The sequence below is a fragment of the Oncorhynchus masou genome, chromosome 33 (assembly GCF_036934945.1).
Source record: "Oncorhynchus masou masou isolate Uvic2021 chromosome 33, UVic_Omas_1.1, whole genome shotgun sequence".
NCBI lineage: Eukaryota > Metazoa > Chordata > Actinopteri > Salmoniformes > Salmonidae > Oncorhynchus > Oncorhynchus masou.
The window spans coordinates 34,566,617-34,588,191 of NC_088244.1; the positions used below are offsets into that span (position 1 = coordinate 34,566,617).

A 21,575-nucleotide genomic window follows, 5' to 3' on the forward strand; every position below is an offset into this window, starting at 1 on the left:
TACAAGAGTACAGGACTACAGGGCTGCAGGACTACAGGGCTACAGGGCTACAGGGCTATGGGAATACAGGACTACAGGGCTACGGGAATACAGGGCTACAGGGCTACGGTAATACAGGACTACAGGGCTACAGGGCTACGGGAATACAGTACTACAGGGCTACAGGACTATAGGACTACAGGGCTACAGGAATACAGGACTACAGGACTACAGGGCTACAGGAATACAGGGCTATGGGAATACAGGACTACAAGAGTACAGGGCTACATAGCTACAGGACTACAGGACTACAGGGCTACAAGAGTACAGGACTACAGGGCTGCAGGACTACAGGGCTACAGGGCTATGGGAATACAGGACTACAGGGCTACGGGAATACAGGGCTACAGGGCTACGGTAATACAGGACTACAGGGCTACAGGGCTACGGGAATACAGTACTACAGGGCTACAGGACTATAGGGCTACAGGGCTACAGGAATACAGGGCTACAGGACTACAGGGCTACAGGGCTACACAGACTTTTGAATAAAGTATCACTTTTTACAGGATAAAATGACAAAGTTGTCACTCACAGTATCAACAGAGGCCCACGAACCCAGTAAAAAAATGTAAAACATAACCAGAAGTTACAAGTCTTTTCCCCTCTTAATTATCTTCCTTTTGCAGTGAGGCAAAATGACCCAAGGGCAGTGAAATTCCCGTTGCCCGGTTTCCTCAATAAACATCAATGATTTAATAACACCCAGGGAGAATGTGCATTTTACTGGAGTTAAGAAGGAAAAAAAGTATTGATAAAACAGAGCTTTTCTTCTCGGGACAAGCAGGGGCTTGTCTGACATCGAAGGAAAGGATGGCATGGGCCTTCTAGTCTCTGTTCAGTGGTTTGGGAATCACCAAATAAGGAAGCGGATTTGTAATCAACAAACCACAGGATGGCAGGATCACTAGGAGTTAAAAAAAAGAGTTAGGTTAAAAAAGAACAATACTTTCTTAATAATATACTTTTGGCAACAAAATAGAGGCTTCAAGCACATCATTTATTTAGCCAAAGAAGCCTGGGTAAATAGGGTAACTAACCCGCTTCAAAGTTGCAGAGCAGGGAAGTCTACAACCAGGGAGTAGGAACCAGACATAACAATGCATTAACTCCTCTGAAGGAGGGCATTCAAATGTCTTAACGTTAATGCAAGGGGAAAAGACAATTATGGAGATTCTACAGAACACAGACGACGATAAAGAGCCATCGACGGGAGAAAATGTCATACAGTTAACTTAGCATTTCAATGAATCTCCAATAAGTGCAGGCCAAGAGACAGGCAGCCGGGAGAGAAAGTCTACCAGCAAAATATGAAGTATGTTTCCTAAATGGCACCGTATTTCCATAGGGCTCTAGTCAAAAGCAGTGCACTTTAGGGAATAGGGTGCCATTTGGGACACACGGGAATAGTTTCCCTCGCTGAGGCCTCCGGCCAGTGGGTGACCTTGTCATGAACTCAACTGGCTCTCTGACTGACATACATAGTTCCATAAAAGAGGTATGAGGAAGAGTCCACCCAGACTAAAGCTTATTCACTCAAGCTGAATACCCCACTAAACAGTTACTGGCATCAGGTATATTAGACCTCACATTGGACTGTTTATGTCTGGAAGGACTTCTTAGAGGCCATTCCCATTGGTCACACCAGGTCATTTTAACGTGGAAATGTGGGTAATATTTGGTTGAGATGATTGATCAATGAGATTTCAACCTTTATTCCCCCACTTGAAAAGAGTTGAATTCCCAATGGGTCATCACTACGCTTTCAACCACCTAAAAGCACAATCAAATTCCAATGGAGTTGTCATCTGAATGTGTTATCTCTGCACTTTCAACCATTTAAAAGCACAACAAAGTTCAAATGGAAATACAATTTCAGATATTTTGTATTTATACAACAATCTAATGCAGGGGTGTCAACCTCATTCCACGGAGAGCCTGGTGTCTGCTGGTTTTAGTTTCCCCCTTTCAATTAAGACCTAGACAACCAGGTAAGGGGAGTTCCTTACAAATTAGTGACCTTAATTCATCAATCAAGTACAGGGAAGGAGCCAAAACCCGCAGACACTCAGCCCACCATGGAATGAGTTTGACACATGACTTAATGTGTTCTCATATTTAATAGCAGAACCAAATGACCTGGATTGCAGTTGAGATTACATTAAAAGTACGTAATGCAAGTGATCAATGATGTTCAAGATTCTGCACAGATTATTACAGCAATTGTGAAGATCTCCGCAGACCTGCAACAGTAGGCTAACCCCAAAATGTGGCCATGGAATGTTGAATAAATACGGTTACATTAGTTTGTTAGATAGCCTAAGGCTATGTACTGTACTACAAAAATATTATCAAATTTTGTTTGGTTGACAACACAACCAAATAACATTTAAAGGATATCGATTTATTGGATAGTTCCATCTGAGCAACTGGCTTAATTCTATTGTTTAACTTTTTTTTTGGTTTAGTTGGAGACGTGAATTCAACATATAATTTGTTAATTTATCAAACAAATTCATAGGCTATTAACTGTATTGCAAAAGTGATATTGAGTTGTGTTTGGTTGTCAACAAATTCCAGTTTGTCTACAAATGAATAATTTATATGTTGGATTTAGGTGTCCATCTCTACCAAGAATCAAAGAAAAAGAATTGGACTACATTTAAAAAAACTTTATTTAAAGTGCATTTAAAGTTTGATTTGATTATGTCTTACTCATTAACTTCTCTAAGGTAGGTGGCAGCATTGGGAGTTTTGGATGAAAAGTGTGCCCAAATTAAACTGCCTGCTACTGTGCCATAAAAGCTATAATATGAATATAATTAGTAGATATGGATAGGAAACACTCTGAAGTTTCTAAAACTGTTTGAATGATGTCTGTGAGTATAACAGAACTCATATGGCAGGCAAAAGCCTGAGAAAAAATCCAACCAGGAAGAGGGAAATCTGAGGTTTGTAGTGTTTCGACTCTTACCCCATATCGAATACACAGTGTCTATGGGGTCATGTTGCACTTCCTAAGGCTTCCACTAGATGTCAACAGTCTTTAGAACCTTGTTTGATGCTTCTACTGTGTTGTGAGGGCCAATTGTGGGGGCATTTACAACCAAACACAATTCAACATGCAGTTTGTTGGATTCATGTCTCCAGCTCAACAAAAACATCTAACTTAACCTCTTGAAACTCTAGGGGCGCTATATCATTTTTGGATAAAAAGACGTGCCCGTTTTAAGCGCAATATTTTGTCACAAAAAGATGCTCGACTATGCATATAATTGGTAGATTTGGAAAGAAAACACTCTGACGTTTCCAGAACTGCAAAGATATGTTCTGTGCGTGCCCTAGAACGTGAGCTACAGGCAAAACCAAGATGAAACGGCATCCAGGAAATGAGCAGGATTTTTGAGGCTCCGTTTTCCATTGTCTCCTTATATGGCTGTGAATGCGAGAGGAATGAGTCTGCCCTTTCTGTCGTTTCCCCAAGGTGTCTGCAGCATTGTGACGTATTTGTAGGCATATCATTGGAAGATTGACCATAAGAGACCACATTTACCAGGTGTCCGCCCGGTGTCCTGCGCCGAAATTGGTGCGCAAACCTCAGCTGCAAGTATTTTTCCATGGAATTCAGAGAAGAAAGCAGGCTTCCACGAACGATATATCAATGAAGAGATATGTGAAAAAACACCTTGAGGATTGATTCCAAACAACGTTTGCCATGTTTCGATCGATATTATGGAGTTAATTCGGAAAAAGTTTGACGTTGTTGGTGACTGAATTTTCGGTTCGTTTCGGTAGCCAAATGTGATGTACAAAACGGAACGATTTCTCCTACACAAAGATGCTGTCAGGAAAAACTGAACATTTGCTATGTAACTGAGAGTCTCCTCATTGAAAACATTCGAAGCTCTTCAAAGGTAAATGATTTTATTTATTTGGTTATCTGGTTTTTGTGAAAATGTTGCATGCTAAATGCTACTCAAAATGCTAAGCTAGCTTAGCATACTCTTACACAAATTAGTGAATAGCGATGGTTCAAAAGCATATTTTGAAAATCTGAGATGACAGTGTTGTTAAGAAAAGGCTAAGCTTTAGAGCAGGCGCATTATTTTCATTTTATTTGCGATTTTCAGAAATCGTTAACGTTACATTATGCTAATGAGCTTGAGGCTATAACTGTATACAGGTTTTTTTCATAGCCAAACGTGAACAAAACGGAGCGATTTGTCCTACACAAATAATATTTTTTTGAAAAACTGAACATTTGCTATCTAACTGAGAGTCTCCTCATTGAAAACATCTGAAGTTCTTCAAAGGTAAATGATTTTATTTGAATTATTTTCTTGTTTTTGTGAAAATGTTGCTGGCTGAATTCTAGGCTTATAGCTATGTTAGCAAACAATACTCTTGAAAAGCATATTTTGAAAATCTGAGATGACAGTGTTGTTAACAAAAGTCTAAGCTTGAGAGCAAATATATTTATTTCATTTCATTTGCGATTTTCATGAATAGTTAACGTTGCGTTATGCTAATGAGCTTGAGGCTATAAATAGAATCCCGGATCCGGGATTGCGCGACGCAACAGGTTAAAGAATAGGACTAAATCTAATCAAATTTGTAATGCACTATAAATAACATCTGATTTGATGTAGTCCTATTCTTTAACTTTGATGTTGAGTTGAGCTTGAGATGTGAATCTGACATATTAATGATTAACTTGAAGATTACATTTGAAATCAACCAAAGCTTGAAACCCTATGCCTCTATGTATTGCCTATTTTTAGTTGAACCCTGGGTTGAATTGAAACCCAGCAGCTGTTGATGACTTTGCAAATACTATATAGGCCTCAATAGTATCGTTGACGATACTATTCAATTTGCTCTTTTAAACCTACCCTTTAGAATGACTTCAATAGCAACAGTGAATATATTTAGTTATAAAGAGGTCTCTAAATAATCATTCTCGCAATAGCACAGTGGTAGTTGTCAGTGACAAATATAAAAGCGGAGCTTTGTTAAAACCCTGGACGGGAGACCAAATGAATAGCTATAGATCAACTCTCCAGTAGGAGGTGCTGCCCAGCCTTGCTTATTTTTATATAGTGGCCATAACGTTAATTAAAGATCAGATATTTCAAATGTACAAAAATTCAACATGTTTCATACAAGGTTTGTCTATGTTGAAATTGGCTACAATGACAAAATAATTGTAGCCCTTGTCCTACACTTAAAACATAGCTCGTGGGTCAGTCAAGATCTAGCATAATTCCACGAGGGATGAAGAGAGCAAGATTTCTGGCCAGAATGTCACAGCAACATTCTAGTAGTTTTGGATGATGTGTGTTCCAAAAAACAGGCTAGCAAAGATCTAGGGAAGAGAGAATAGGGAGGAAGAAAGAAAGAAAGGGAAACAGGGTTTCTCAGGGTCTCCTGTTGCATCAGGCAAGGTGGCACTAGGAGAGGAGCAGGCTATGCTGCTTCTGCTCATGTCAGCACATGCTCAGTCCTGCTGTACCAGCTGAGGTGCAGCTGTGCTTGGAGTCTGCCCTTCCGCCTGACACGGACGCGACACACATGAAAGCAAAGCACACGCTCCCCATAACAAGCACAACCGCAAAGCCCACTGCATTGTGAGAAGAAATATAAGAGGTTTGTATGTAGAGCGGAGTGACAAAACAAATTATTTTCTGCTATATTAACTGTGAGTGCCAAATACTCTGCACACAAACACTATGTTTGCTCTCCGACAAATGAGTAAGAATGGTGGGAGAGAATGAATACATTGTAAAATTAGATGCTTGAGACTTCACAATCAACTTGAAACAAGATGAAGAGTACAATTTTGCATGGGAACCCTGAATGGAAATGTGTACCCCCAAGGCACAGGGCAATCAATCTCTGGGGTGAATAAATCATGAAGAGGCCCATACTGTGAACTATGAAAAAAAGAGTCCTAACCTCTATGACCTGTGTCCACCCAGGCCCCATTTGTCACACCTCACTTCTACTGCAATGTAAATAAATGCTGCCTGCACTACCTATAGTGTCTGCTGCACTCCATATGTGCACAGCCATGTGTGTGTGTGTGCGTGCGTGCTTGTGTGTGTGCGTGCGTGTGCACCTAAATATGTTTGAGGAGGCCAGGGCAAGCCAGCCACTTCAGGATAGCATTGTCCTCAGAGACAAGATGGCCTCCTTTGCCTCCTGGGGGGAGAACTAAGTCAACAATGCAATGTTTGTCAAGCCAAGTCTTCACCCAATTAGCTCAAATTATTGAGGCCCAACTTTCTAAACTGCTGTTTGCACTGCAGTGCACCAGGGACCCTGGGTGGGGGCCTTACTGTGTGAATCTTGACTGCTGTGCAGTGAACAACAGGTAAGTTAGTCAATAGAAAACGTATTGTTGCTAATCGGTTTAGAGTGTCTGTATTTTTGATTGAACATAAAAAACTGGGTGTGCAGGCAAAAAGATGAAACACTGTAAATCACTGAACCGTTGCAATTCACTCACTGAAATACTGTATGTGGTCATTTTGGCTTTGGATCCCTGCATCTAAATCTCAACACACAGACAGATCTGTGGTGACAAAGTAGCAGCACACACAGTAACAGACGGCTCTCTATCCACCGGATGTGGACCAAACTCACTAAAAGCGGCAGTAATAAAGCCTCTCTTGAAAAAGCCAAACCTTGACCCAGAAAATATATTTTAAAAACTATCGGCCGATATCGAATCTTCCATTCCTCTCAAGAATTTTAGAAAAAGCTGCCTTCTGAAGACAAACAATGTATACGAAATGTATACGAAATGCTTCAGTCTGGTTTTAGACCCCATCATAGCACTGACTGCACTTGTGAAGGTGGTAAATTACCTTTTAATTGCGTCAGACCGAGGCTCTGCATCTGTCCTTGTGCTCCTAGACCTTAATGCTGCTTTTGATACCATCGATCACCACATTCTTTTGGAGAGATTGGAAACCCAAATTGGTCTACATGGACAAGTTCTGGCCTGGTTTAGATCTTATCTGTCGGAAAGATATAATTTTGTCTCTGTGAATGGTTTGTCCTCTGACAAATCAACTGTAAATGTTGGTGTTCCTCAAGGTTCCGTTTTAGGACCACTAGTGTTTTCACTATATATTTTTCCTCTTGGGGATGTCATTCGAAAAACATAATGTTAACTTTCACTGCTATGTGGATGACACACAGCTGTACATTTCAATGAAACATGGTGAAGCACCAAAATTGCCCTCGCTAGAAGCGTGTGTTTCAGACATAAGGAAGTGGATGGCTGCAAACTTTCTACTTTTAAACTCGGACAAAACAGAGATGCTTGTTCTAGGTCCCAAGAAACAAATAGATCTTCTGTTGAATCTGACAATTAATCTTGATGGTTGTACAGTCGTCTCAAATAAAACTGTGAAGGACCTTGGCGTTACTCTGGACCCTGATCTCTCTTTTGATGAACATATCAAGACTGTTTCAAGGACAACCTTTTTCCATCTAAGTAACATTGCAAAAATCAGAAACTTTCTGTCCAAAAATGATGCAGAAAAATTAATCCATGCTTTTGTTACTTCTAGGTTACACTACTGCAATGCTCTACTTTCTGGCTACCCGGATAAAGCACTGAATAAACTTCAGTTAGTGCTAAATACGGCTGCTAGAATCATGACTAGAACTAAAACATTTGATCATATTACTCCAGTGCTAGCCTCATTACACTGGCTAGCCTCCCTACACTGGCTTCCTGTTAAGGCAAGGGCTGATTTCAAGGTTTTACTGCTAACCTACAAAGCATTACATGGGCTTGCTCCTACCTAACTCTCTGATTTGGTCCTGCCGTACATACCTACACGTACGCTACGGTCACAAGACGCAGGCCTCCTAATTAACCCTAGAATTTCTAAGCAAACAGCTTGAGGCAGGGCTTTCTCCTATAGAGCTCCATTTTTATGGAATGGTCTGCCTACCCATGTGAGAGACGCAGACTCGGTCTCAACCTTTAAGTCTTTACTGAAGACTCATCTCTTCAGTGGGTCATATGATTGAGTGTAGTCTGGCCCAGGAGTGTGAAGGTGAACGGAAAAGCTCTGGAGCAACGAACCGCCCATGCTGTCTCTGCCTGGCCGGTTGCCCTCTCACCACTGGGATTCTGTGCCTCTAACCCTATTACAGGGGCTGAGTCACTGGCTTACTGGTGCTCTTTCATGCCGAGGGGTGCGTCACTTGAGTGGGTTGAGTCACTGAAGTGATCTTCCTGTCTGGGTTGGCGCCCCCCCTTGGGTTGTGCCGTGGCGGAGATCTTTGTGGGCTATACTCGGCCTTGTCTCAGGATGGTAATTTGGTGGTTGAAGATATCCCTCTAGTGGTGTGGGGGCTGTGCTTTGGCAAAGTGGGTGGGGTTATATCCTTCCTGTTTGGCCCTGTCCGGGGGTATCATCGGATGGTGCCACAGTGTCTCCTGACCCCTCCTGTCTCAGCCACTAGTATTTATGCTGCAGTAGTTTATGTGTCGGGGGGCTAGAGCCAGTCTGTTATATCTGGAGTACTACTCCTGTCTTGTCCTGTGTGAATTTAAGTATGCTCTCTCTAATTCTCTCTTTTTCTCTTTCTTTCTCTCGCTTGGAAGACCTGAGCCCTAGGACCATGCCTCAGGACTACCTGGCATTATGACTCCTTGTTGTCCCCAGTCCACCTGGCCGTGCTGCTGCTCCAGTTTCAACTGTTCTGCCTGCGGCTATGGAACCCTGGCCTGTTCACTGTGATTACTATTATTTGACCATGCTGGTCATTTATAAATATTTGAACATCTTGGCCATGTTCTGTTATAATCTCCACCATAGCCTGGTTCCTCTCTAGGTTTCTTCCTAGGTTTTGGCCTTTCTAGGGAGTTTTTCCTAGCCACCGTGCTTCTACACCTGCATTGCTTGCTGTTTGGGGTTTTAGGCTGGGTTTCTGTACAGCACCTTGAGATATCAGCTGATGTAAGATTGGCTATATAAATACATTTGATTTGAAATTTGATTTGAACAAATCGCTTACTTAATATACCACATGGCCTGACACAAAGCATGGCCTGACACCCTGGACTCTATCACTAGCTATATCAAGATGTTGCATAAGAGTTAAAAGGGGATCGTTTTACAGGATTAAAAAATAACAAGTTTATGACAATGGGCACACAGGCTGTATATGAGCTCAGAAATCCAGGGCAACCTTTTCTTACACACAACGACCAATGAAGTCAGGGGACACTTGTGGCTGTGGTATTCTATACCGGGAGGGAGGGCTCACAGAGCCAAAATAGTCAGCAGTGCTCGGTTCTGATGTCAGACAACCAGAAAACAAAGTGGCCTCCAAACTCCAAACCGCTCGTATTATCACGAGAAGGACAGGGTGTCAGGTTCATAGAGATATACCATGATCTATATCTATGGTCAGGACAGGCAGAGAACAAGATTAGAAACCCTGGCCCTGAGTCAACTACCCTGGACAGATGCTGGTGGCTTCATCAGTGTGTTAACAATAAAACCCTTTCACTTAAATTATCCCCAACATAAGATATTTATGGTTAAAGGCAGGATGAGAGCAGTTGATTGAGTTGTATTGACATTAACCAGGTTTCCATCCAACCTTTTCATGCGAGTTAAGTACATGTCAGATAGAAAAATGTAATGACACTGCCTGATGGAAACAGAACATTTGTCAGTAAACTTTCCAAATGTTCACAAAACAAAACATGCTATGCGGGATATTTTTGTCTGTAATGGCGTCAGACCATGAGAGAAATATCGGTGGAAACGCTTTTACGCTCAAATATTTAAATAATAACCATTACATCAAAGTAAACTTGCAGTCACACGATGACATGTAGTGTGACCCTTCGGGAAACGATGCAGTTTATTAGGCTACAGATTAAATAAATGATGATGAACTTCACACGGTTGTGAAAGTGAAAGTTGATGATCTTGAGGATCCTTTACAGAAAATATCAGCGGTCTTATTCTGGTGACATGATCATTGATGCTTGGCTTTTGTCCATAATAATCTCATCATGTATCTAGGCTATACCTGCACTGTATCTGCGAGCAGTTGACTAGCGCGCACATGCCAATACCATTGTGGGCACACTCACTATATAAAGCAACATTTTTTTTGTGAGAAACCATCAGTAGAGTTGAAAATGCAATGGAAACCCATTTAACTTGTTTTTTTTTTAAATTTGGTACATGGGAATTTAATATATTATGACATCAAGCACAGCCTTTTATCTGCAACAAGTCAATTTGATGGGAGCACATCTCTCGTGGGAAATTGCGCATATTGTTTTTAATCCGATTTTAGAATATTCACATGAAAATCTGTAGCCAATTTGATGGAAACCTAGCTATTGATTGTTTGAGTTGATTGCTAGAACTGGCCCTCACATTCCAGACGAGTGAAGGGGGCCCTATGCTAACATCAGTACATATGCTTAATTGAATCAAGTGTCAAGCCTGTCACAGTGCAGAGTCAAAACGCTGGAAACAGATACTGCTCCTTGTCCCAGATAATTCAATTATGCTGCTATTGTCACCGAGGTTACTTGTAAAACTATGAGAGCCATCTGTCATTACCAACAAGAAGTTGAGTCAACCTGTATAAGATTCCTGCCAAATAGAAACCCCAAAATAAGTTGATCTTCGATAGCGATTGATGATATGCTTGAAAATGCACCCGAAACAGAAAAACCACATACTTCATTCAGCCAATTGGACATGACAACAACAACACTTTCCATTATCGTCATGTAAACCACAGGAACTACAGTGGGCTCTTCTGAAAAGGCTTAACTTTTGATCAAATTAAAAACAGAGTAGTAGCAGACAGACAGGCAGACAGACCGTGACAAATTTTTCTCTTAGAGAAAAAATAGGCGAGAAACCAGACATGATCTCGGGTATAGTCTAGTAATTATTCTCATAATGTTTGATAAAGTGGCAACTCCTACAATGCACATCACTTGAATGCAGGGTCAGGCTACATCTTATACATGATCCTTATGATCCAAGGACTGTGAAGCTCTGTCTGAAGAGGTATTCACAGACCATTTTGAATGAATTGAAAACATTATGTCACTAGCACAAGGACTGTATCAAGTTGAAAAGTACACAGATGAATATTTATACAAGAACACGTGGCATGATCAAAGTATATTGACACAATGAAGATATGTTATAGACACCAGTATTTCCCCCAAGAAAAAAAGCTGTTACCGTTGATTTCATTGCACAGTCACTAAAAAACAACCAATTCTAGATGCTGAGCAGTCTCTTTCACTACCCGTCCATCATTATTTTATGTAGCCCTAGGTTACCTTTATTGTCTGCAGCTACCACCTATAACTGAATAAACGTAATAATCGGTTCCTTCTGTGTACCAAGTGAGTTAAATTAGCTACCATTGCATCATTTTGCAAATAATGGAAATGTGGTCAAATTTAGCTAATTTTCCTGAAGTGTTTCAAGTGAAGTGAGTGTCATTCAGATATAAGTTTGAAAAAGTTTAACGCATGTAGACGCCAGATAGACTATGAATAGACTGTTTCTATGGACAGAATTAGATCAACTCTATTCCACTAGACATGACTTTTAACAGCATCTTACATTTGCACTAGAGCAGATGATCTACAAAAGCTGGTTCACCAGAAATAAATGAAACTTCAAAATAAAAGTATGCAAAAAAATAACTTACATTCACTAGATGACAGGTAAATATCAACGAGACGATAAGTCCAGAGACCTTGTGGATCCGCGTGCCCATGTTCCACCAACCCAGCACAGGCTGCAAATGCTGGGGAAAGGAAAATCAATGTCTTTCACTTCTGGCCACTGAAGTAATATAAAGGTGCGCCTCAACACGTTCTACGTCCCACACGCGGTGGGACTTCATCAACAGAAAATTATCCCTTTGTGCGTTTTGTTATGGAAGCAGAACAAAAATACTTATCAAAAGTGCCGTGAAATAGATAGATCGGTTTGCGTCACTTCGGACCCACTGTCTTTTGCACTCAAAACTTCGACTTGTAATGCGAGCGCAAGTCAGTGAGTCACTGGGAAGTCTGACGCTATTGAGACACACGAGCCACTTCCCTGCATAAAAGGCGGAATGGAATTCAGGGAGTGCTGCTGATAGGCAGTCTTAATCACTCCGTGAGGAGACGCCACAGAGGACATATTTAGCGTTACAGTTTAAAAAAAAAACCCACATTGGTTCAAAATGTGTTATAAAGTTAAAAGAACAAATTGAATTGGATCATAAATTGGATTTGATGTGTAGATTAATACTTATGCATAATTACGTTAAATGTCTCACCAATTTAAAATCCACTCGGATGCAAATGTTGTACTTTTTCCTAATCACTTGACTGGTCACACAATGATGCCCTCTTGGCATGTATTTTAGATCTACTCTCATGCCCGCCACAGTGTGGCTCGCTTTTGTCATGCATAACCACAATCCAAACCAAAAGTGGTTTGAGGAGAGAGCTATGTTTTGATACTACACGATGTGGATCACTTTACCTTTAAAGCATTAACGATCCCAGTTGAAATTACTGTAGCCTGCAGGCCTATGTGGAAAGTTTGCACCAGTGGTTTTAGTCCTACCTTGAAGCTGAGGAAGTCTGCACATAGGCTCCCTCTGTTGATCTCAAATCCGTTGCCCTGGAATCAAATGCCCTTGTGGGCCAATCATGAAGGCTTGATGACGTTTCTCCACTTTATGTCAGATCATTTATGTGATTAACAGTACATTACAGACATACTATTCTTCATGAAATCAGCACACAAAACCATAATTAAGCAAGTACTTTTCTAAAATGATAATAATGTAAGCCTAGAGTAACAATTTAATAATAACTGAAAGAATTGTGCAACTGGACTCCATTGCAAACAAAAAGAGACTTGCTCTAACAGTTCGAGCCTACAGATGAACTATTAAGCCTACTAACCTTTAGGCCTAAAGCACGTAGGCCAGGTCTGGCTATTTTCAACCCCATGCTCCCATCCCCTGAACACCTACAGAGAGAGCATTTACTGACAGTGGATTTATGTTTGTGTTCATTCATATCCATAATTGGTACAAAGAACGCCTCCATCTCAAGAGATCACACCGAGCAGCTGCTGTCAATTAAGAGTTTAACGCTGGCATTTCAGCTGCAGATTGTTGCACTATGTTTCCACTGCAACAACACTGATTAACAGATGAGATATGTGTAGTTACATAGGCATGCATGGTACAGTGTAAGTACGGTGTAATACGATGTAACTACACTATAATTACATTATACCTGCATGTAATGTATATGCAGTAAACAGTGCAATATGGAACCAAAGTTACATGGAATTCAGGTGCCAAAGTTGCATTGCACGCCACCGTTATATGAACACAGATATACATACTGTAAATTGTGATCGGCTCCAGGGTTAGAGCTGGCTCCTCTGCTCTTCCTTGGCTTTTCACCTGCCCCAGTTCCTAGGACGATGAAAGCGGTGTGCAGGATGAGAGACTACAGGCTCGTCCGTAGTGCATGCGAGGCACACTGGACCCACTCCAATTTTCCTACCGCTCCAACAGCTCCACAGAACATGCCATTTCCATCGCTATTCACATGGCATGACATCTGGACAAGAGTAACGCCAACAGCATCAGTCAAAAATTTGGACACACCTTCTAATTCAAGGGTTTTTCTTATCTTTAATATTTTCTACATTGTACAATAATAGTGAAGACATCAAAACTATGAAATAACACATATGGAATCATGTAGTAACCAAAACAAGTCCAAATATATGTTATATTTGAGATTCTTCAAAGTAGCCACCCTTTGCCTTAAGTTCCTCAGCGTCCACAACCACAAGGCCCTCCAGCCGGTGATGAAGATGGACCGTGCTCCCACCCATCCAGGACATCTACTCGAAACGGTGCCTGAGGACAGCATCATCAAGGACCCCTCAAACCCCAGCCACGAGCTGTTCACTCCCTTACCGTCGGGCAGACGGTATCGGAGCATGAGGACTGACACTAACAGGCTCAGAGACCGTTTCTACCTACTAGCCATCAGACTGCTGAACAATTGAACTAGACTGACCACCTGCTCTGATTCTCCATACCTTAGCACACATGCACTCACTCACTCACACAGGCTTGCTGCTACCAGATGTGTATTTACTATAGCTAATAATGCACAATTTAAACACCCCAATCCACCCCTTCCCCAAAGCACGTGTACATATTGGACCACACATTGTGCCTTCCTGTATTATAATTCTGTTCAAATGTTTATTATATTCTACTGCCTTTGTTTATTATATTCTACTGCCTTTGACTTTATTTCTTGTTGTTGCATTGTCAAGAAGGAACATGCAATTAAGCATTTTATTTTACCCAGGTGGGGTGACACACTTTGGGAACTTGACGATCCAGCCTACCGAGAGATGAGCTGAACATCGTAGACGTCAATGTGCCTGATGAAGAGTTCTTGTGGCCTGACTGACATTTCTCCTGTCTGTAGGCTTTACTATCTATGCTCCCCCGCCACAAGCAACCGCTTTTCCATCCTGCCTCGATGTCTTATCATCTTAAACTGCGGAAGACAAACACCCAATCATCTGCCATCTGTTGTTGTGTGTTTTTTTCTTTAAAGAGACTATGAGATTGTTTGTATCGAAAAGCGCCATATAAAATAAATATATTATTATTCTCTTGGATTCAAGAATCACAAAGGATTATTTGTGTTGCAGAACTCTGAATCCACAATGGTGTGATTTGGAATATAAATGAAAATCATCCACCATTTGATGGATTTTTATGTATTGTGGACCACAGTTCGGGAAACACTGTTTGGCGTCATAGAGTCAGATGTTGAGGATTTGGTCTGTGTATGGTATGTACACAGACCAAATCCTCAACATCTGACTCACAGACTCCATCTATTGGACACCTACCTTTACATCCATCAACTTCTACTGTGTGAAGTATTCAAATGTAATAGAGACATAAGCAGTACTATATTTATATCTAGGTGTGAATTCTTTCCCCAAGAAGCTCTCTCCTCTAGTGCAGCCAAATGTGCATGGCTTCCAGCCGAGATACTCCAATGATAGATTCTAGCGTTTGCATCATTAGATTCAGGCCATGGACAACTGAGTTAAAAATGACAATTGACTAAGGCGACAGCCATAGTGAGTCAGTCAACTCTACAGTCTCTCATTAAATTGAGTGAATGCAACGGTAACCTTCAAAAAAAAAAAAACTGTATAGAAAGACAACCAGAACAGAGCATTACACAATTATATTTGGACATCACAACATTCATGATGGTTTGGGATGAGTTGGACCGCAGATGGACGGTACATTAATACCCATGCACTGAACACCCATTCACCTTAAACTAAATCACTCAAGATGAAAACAACATATTATAAACATTAGAAGTTCTGGCTAACAGTAAAGGTCGTCAAATCAAATCAAATGTATTTATAAAGCCCTTTTTATATCAGCAGAAAGTGGTTATACAGAACCCCAGCCTAAAACCCCAAACAGCAAGAAATTCAGAAGCACGGAGGCTAGGAAAAACTTCCTAGAAAGGAAGGAACATAGGAAGAAACCTAGAGAGGAACCAGCCTCTGCGGGGTAGGCCAGGCCTCTTCTGGCTGCGCCAGATGGAGATTATTTAGAGTAATGGCCATTAAGGCCAAATCATTGTTCAAATGTTCATAGATGACCAGCAGGGTCAAATAATAACCACAGTGGTTATAGAGGGTGCAGTACCGATTCATTTTTTGCAGAGCGCTTCAAGGAAAACCATTGTTTTTTACTGATTACAATGTTTTTGATTGTCACAAAGATGTTGCAATCTTGCAAGAGCAAAAATTGAGTGTAAAAACAAGAAAATAAAGAACATTTTAAAGGAACAAACATACAATTCCAATCTTGGTCCTATAGTTCACATATCCAAATAAACATTGGTAGAGGATATTGTTTTTAATGGCACATGAAGAGACAAATGTTTCCTGAGAGTGCCGTCATGCCTGGATTGGTCTCTGGCAGGGCAGGACTTGAAAGTAGAGAAGTTTGCGTAGAAAGTTAAAGGAACCAGGCATCTGTTTGTAGAGGCCTTTGGCTGAGTTTTGTGAAACTTCATGGTTTACCTGACCACAAACAAAAACATTAATAGCTTCATAAGAGAATATCCTTACTGCCGTTCAAAATAAAAATACAGCTTTATAACACCATTTTTTTTTTAAACTATAAATTAACTGTATAGTCATTTTTTTATATATTTTTTTACAATATTAAAAACAACAAACTCACCATCATTAACATGGTGACCAGGTCATTATCGGCAGCATTGTCTTCTAAGACGTTATCCAGTGTTTCTACATACCAGGAGCCAGCTTGTGTATCTCTCCAGGAGACGTAACCTGTTCAAGCCAGACAAACAGCCATCAGGGCGACGAATGACACTTTCTTGTGATTGATCACCACAAATAACTATTGTATTTGAGAGCAACCCCCCCCCCCACACACACACACACACACACCTGGGAAGGTGGAGTAGGACACCAGTATGTCACTAGGTGTGGGCAGTGTGGCCCTAGCGTCTGGCTCATCAGACGGAGTGCTCAGAGAGTCACTGCTGGAGGACATGGGCATGGCGTCCGTCTGGTCATCTGTTCCTCCAATACAAGGCCTATCCTCGTCAGGAGTCACCTCAAAGCCGGTGTCTCTCTCACCTGCCAGACCACAACGCATATGTATTATCTTTATTAGAGATATAGATCATGAACCTAATAGACATAGAAACATCCCATCTACAGTACCTGTCCAAAGTTGACACAGCTACTCCTTCCAGAGTTTTTCTTTATTTTTACTATTTTCTACATTGTACAATAATAGTGAAGACATCAAAACTATGAAATACCACATTTGGAATCATGTAGTAACCAATAAAAAAAGTGTTAAACAAATCAAAATATATTTTACATTTGAGATTCTTCAAATAGCCACCCTTTCCCTTGAGGGCATCTTTACACTCTTGGCAATCTCTCAACCAGCTTCATGAGGTAGTCACCTGGAATACATTTCAAATAACAGGTGTGTGTTTTTAAAGTTAATTTGTGGAATTTCTTTCCTTTTTGATGGCTTTGAGCCAATCAGTTTGAGCCAACAGAAAATAGCCATATTTGGTAAAAGACCAAGTCCATATTATGGCAAGAACAGCTCAAATAAGCAAAGAGAAACGGCATGAAGGTCAGTCAATCCAGGAAAATTTCAAGAATTTTCAACGTTTCTTCAAATGCAGTCCCAAAACCATCAAGCACTATGACGAAACTGGCACTCATGAGGACAGGAAAGGAAGACCCAGAGTTACCTCTGCTGCAGAGGATACGTTTATAAGGTCTTTGTGAGATGCAGAGTAGGTGAACGGATGATCTCTGCATGTGTGGTTTGCACCTTTAAGCATGGAGGAGGTGGTGTGTGGGTGATTTGTTTGTGACACTGTCAGTGTAAGGGCTATTTGACCAGGAAGGAGAGTGATTGAGTGCTGCGTCAGATGACCTGGCCTCCACAATCACCCGACCTCAACCCAACTGAGATGGTTTGGGATGAGTTGGACCGCAGATGGAAGGAAAAGCATCCAACAAGTGCTCAGCATATGAAAGAACTACTTCAAGACTGTTGGAAAAGCATTTCAGGTGAAGCTGGTTGAGAGAATGTCAAAAGTGGTTGAGAGAATGTCAAAATGTCAAGTGTGCAAAGCTCTCATCAAGGCAAAGGGTGGCTACTTTGAAGAATCTCAAATATAAAATATATTTAGATTTATTTAACACTTTTTGGTTACTACATAATTCCATGTGTGTTATTTCATAGTTTTGATGTCTTTACAATGTAGAAAATAGTACAAATAAAGAAAAACCCTTGAATGAGCAGGCATGTCCAAACCTTTGACTGGTACTGTAGATATTAGTATCCTAGCCTGGACTCCAGCAGTTCTAGGTTTCTCAAACATGAATCCAGGGTGGTGACTGACAGAGAGAGACTGGTTTCCCCAAAATATTTCCTCCACTGTTGGAGATGTAACCCAGTGTACAGACTAGTACTACAACACATTTACAACACTATTGTTACAGTGCTGCATAAGCAGTACTAAGGGATCACTAAGCATAAGAAACTCCTTCAGCGAAGTTGTCTTACCTCCCCCACAAGCCTGGATGAAGAAGAGCTTGGGCTTGCCCTGTAGGGATGGGCAGTTCTGACCATTGAGGTAGTTTGTGATGAGCTGAACTGGGACATTGGGCCCGTCCACTCCATGCACTGCACCAGGGAAGCGATTGTGACTTACCTAAAAAAAATATGCAATGAAATAACATTATTCATCTCCAGAAAGACAAACCTTTCTACTTTCTATGCATTTGTAAAAGGATAGAAGAAGTCTCTTACCTCCGTCCCATGTGATAACATGATCACCACACAACAATCACAGTGTGAATGATCCTTCTTGGACAAAGCTGATAGCTCCTGCCTTATTTGCTGAAATATAGTTATTACTGTAAGCATTAGATCATTAGGCCAGTATCTAAGTTAAACATGAATAGATATAAAGGAGGGTAGCTGAGGAAATACTCACCTTCTGTTTCAGGTTTCTCTTGACAAGGACAATAAAGTTAAGGGATTGAAATCTTCTCTCCAGTTTGTCGCAGTCTATGTTGGACCCTGTGCGGTTATTCAGCTCTGACTGAGGCTCAAAATCGACATTGTTTATGATCAGGCAGTGTCCACAGGGGCTGGCATCCATCTTATAACTCTGAGAGAACATGAAAGAAAAGCATGCATTGATTCCACAGTATATCCAAACTATAACATTAGGGAACTGGTTAGACTCAAATTTAGACTTGTTGTAATCTTGACGAGGCAAGATACAGTATGTGGATTTATATAGCATAATATGTGAAGTTAAATTCAACAGAACTGAGATACAACAACTCCGCTGGAGAGTACTGTCGAAAACCACAATAGGGAACGGATGCTACATTTAGCCTATAGTACATAGAGCCAAAAGGCAAGATAACTTACCTGAATACTGTCACGTCTAACTCTTCCTGTTGCCCTGGGTTTTCCAAACTCCCTTTCAGGGGCTGTAATAAACATCACCACTTTTATACTTGAATATTCAGAGACATATGTCAAAGTACGTACAGAAAATTGTTGTGATCACTTACATAAACTGGGAGTGGTAGGCGTAGGCAAAGCCCTAACTGGTTGACTTGGATAGACAGGGGTTATAGGCAAAGGTCTAACTGGTTGACTTGGATAGACAGGGGTTACCACTGTGTCCACATGAGAGTCTGTCAAAATAGAGCAACATCCAAAGCAAATATGAACATTTCAGTAGTATGGACTGACATTGCAATGAATCACAGATTATATTTAACCACATAGGAATACTTACAAACTGGCAAAGGCCTAACGACTGGCCGGACAGGCAGAGGTAGAGGCTGGCTTTGTGGTTCCCCTGCCAACAGGAGATCCGGCAGGCTATGCTGCCCTTTCTCACGAAGGCACTGTATTAAAGCTGGGAAGGCCCGACTCCCACGAGTCTCCAGGTCTCGAACCAACTGTCTGGCTTGGTCTCGTCTGGATCCTGATCTCTGAAATTGAAGAACAAGGCATGGGCTTGTGAGAACTGAAAGTAGCATATGATACTTGGTTAGAATTCCAGACTTTGCTGTGTGCAAAAGCATGGAAATGAGGATAGCCTCATCATAATGATGTCTATTCCTGGGAATCCTGCAAGAGAGACAATAATAGTCAAGAAGAATAGCGTCACACCTTACCTTTATCTCGTCGATCATGTCTTGAGTAAAGATTCCTTTTGACAGAAGTCCATCATACATATCTGATGGGTTCAGTTCTCTCACGAGATTGACCCTATTGCGTTGGAGAATCCTTTTGTGTCTCTCCTCCATTCTGTAGGCTTATATGAGGCATGAAACAGGAACTCTGCAATGATTATGTGGCAGAGAAGAGAAATGACCAAATCAGTGCCACTTCCATAAGTGTTCCTAAAAATGTATGTATTTACATGGTAGTACAAAGACAATCCCAGTACTACGAAATATTAATGAGCAATACAAACAGCAAACGGGCTGTTTGCCTGTTTGAAGGAATTTCGACTTCCGCGTTATCCCAACCCTTCCGAAAGACACACAAACATACGTTGGAGAGGTTAGAGCAGAGGGTAGCCATACTGTGGGGCCCGTGGATCAGTTGTGGAGGTTAACGGCCTTGCTTAAGGGCACAATGGCAGGAGATGGGATCTAGGATTTCTATAATGCGGGTGCAAACTCACTTCTCACTTATTTATTCCCCGGCAGACCCAGGATTCGAACTGGCAGCTTCGCGAAAAATTGTGAAAATGTACCTGGCTAAGACATTCACATTCGCTAACTATCTTTATCGCCTATTGACGAGAGTATCTTCTAGCCAAAGTCGTTTTATTAAGAGCCCCAACGCTCGTTCTGAATGTTAAAATGCATCGCTTGCAGGATGGTTTTGGAAACATCTTAAAAAATATATAAAAAAATAAAGAATATATATATATTTTTTTAAGCTTTCTAGGGTTAGGGTTCCCACATGGCCATATTTCTATGTTACAACGCTTGTTCAAACAGACGGAAGACAGAGGCATACCTGTGCCAATAGCTATCGAGTCTCCAAACACCTATGTGTAAATGGAAGACGTTCACCACAATGTTGTCACTGAAAAAACTGTGTTTAAACCAGTTCATACAGTGTGAGTGTGCTAGTAAGTTTATATTTTGCATTTGTGAAATGATATATTTTAATGTGATTTGAAAGTAAAGGGTTTTATGTTTCTAGAACCGTACCCGCAATTGAGAATCGATTCATGTTTAGATTGAGTATTTGGCTGTTTTGGTCGTCAGCGCCAATTCGCCTCTAAACTGAACATGTAAGGTCCTTGGACTAAGGAATACCGTTAGGTCCTTTAGTCCATTATTGGACTAGTTAGTACCTGCCTTTCCATAACCCTTTAAATATGGTATCATAATCATGTTATGTTTATATACATATTAATGGGTCCAACACCGACTTTGAGCACATTTTTAGCAGTTGTTACTCAATTAAACTCATTAGATAAGTCCATTTAAACGTTCTGTACCATTCGCAAACAGGCTGACGTTAGCTAGCTACATAATGAAAGGACATTGACCAGGGCTAAAGTAATGTTACACGGAAGTCTTGAGCTGACTTTTACAATACAGTATATGTATACATATTTAGCTGTATACATCTAGTATACAGTTGTACATTAGAATACAAATAACACACTGAATATAATGGCAAACAGTGGTGATAAATATATATTTACCAGCTCCGTGTGATCTCCTCACAGACTTAAATGTCCCTTTCTATTTCACCACCGACTTCCTTGTTTACATCGCACATCTTCGTGATTGATGGATTGCAAT

General features: G+C 40.9%; 2 protein-coding genes across 5 annotated transcripts in view; both read right to left on the reverse strand.

Annotated features, from left to right (window-relative positions):
* Nucleotides 1–12,139, reverse strand: part of hspg2 (heparan sulfate proteoglycan 2) — a 168,127-nt gene extending 155,988 nt beyond the window's left edge. For all 4 annotated transcript variants that reach the window (XM_064957386.1, XM_064957387.1, XM_064957385.1 and 1 more), the window contains exon 1: nt 11,773–12,139. In XM_064957386.1, coding sequence (XP_064813458.1) covers nt 11,773–11,841 — 69 coding nt within the window. In that variant the 5' untranslated portion in view covers nt 11,842–12,139. The remainder of the gene's footprint in view (nt 1–11,772) is intronic.
* A 3,219-nt stretch (nt 12,140–15,358) lies between these two features.
* Nucleotides 15,359–21,566, reverse strand: casp9 (caspase 9, apoptosis-related cysteine peptidase). Its single transcript, XM_064957388.1, has 11 exons — nt 21,476–21,566; nt 19,920–20,085; nt 19,535–19,733; nt 19,305–19,430; nt 19,159–19,220; nt 18,713–18,889; nt 18,526–18,615; nt 18,280–18,427; nt 16,626–16,817; nt 16,396–16,505; nt 15,359–16,232 (listed from the first exon to the last, which is right to left on the reverse strand). Exons 2-11 carry the CDS (start codon nt 20,049–20,051, stop codon nt 16,107–16,109), a joined length of 1,362 nt encoding a protein of 453 aa, XP_064813460.1. The 5' UTR covers nt 20,052–20,085; nt 21,476–21,566; the 3' UTR covers nt 15,359–16,106.
* Nucleotides 21,567–21,575: the final 9 nt, after the last annotated feature.

Bases quoted from the DNA above. Each gene is read 5' to 3' on its own strand.
- casp9 (XM_064957388.1), bottom strand. From the start codon at position 20,051: ATGGAGGAGAGACACAAAAGGATTCTCCAACGCAATAGGGTCAATCTC. The intron at 19,431-19,534 runs GTAAGTATTCCT...CTATTTTGACAG, and splicing joins CGTTAGGCCTTTGCCAGTTT to ACTCTCATGTGGACACAGTG. The intron at 16,506-16,625 runs GTGTGTGTGTGT...TGGCTTGAACAG, and splicing joins GTCCTACTCCACCTTCCCAG to GTTACGTCTCCTGGAGAGAT.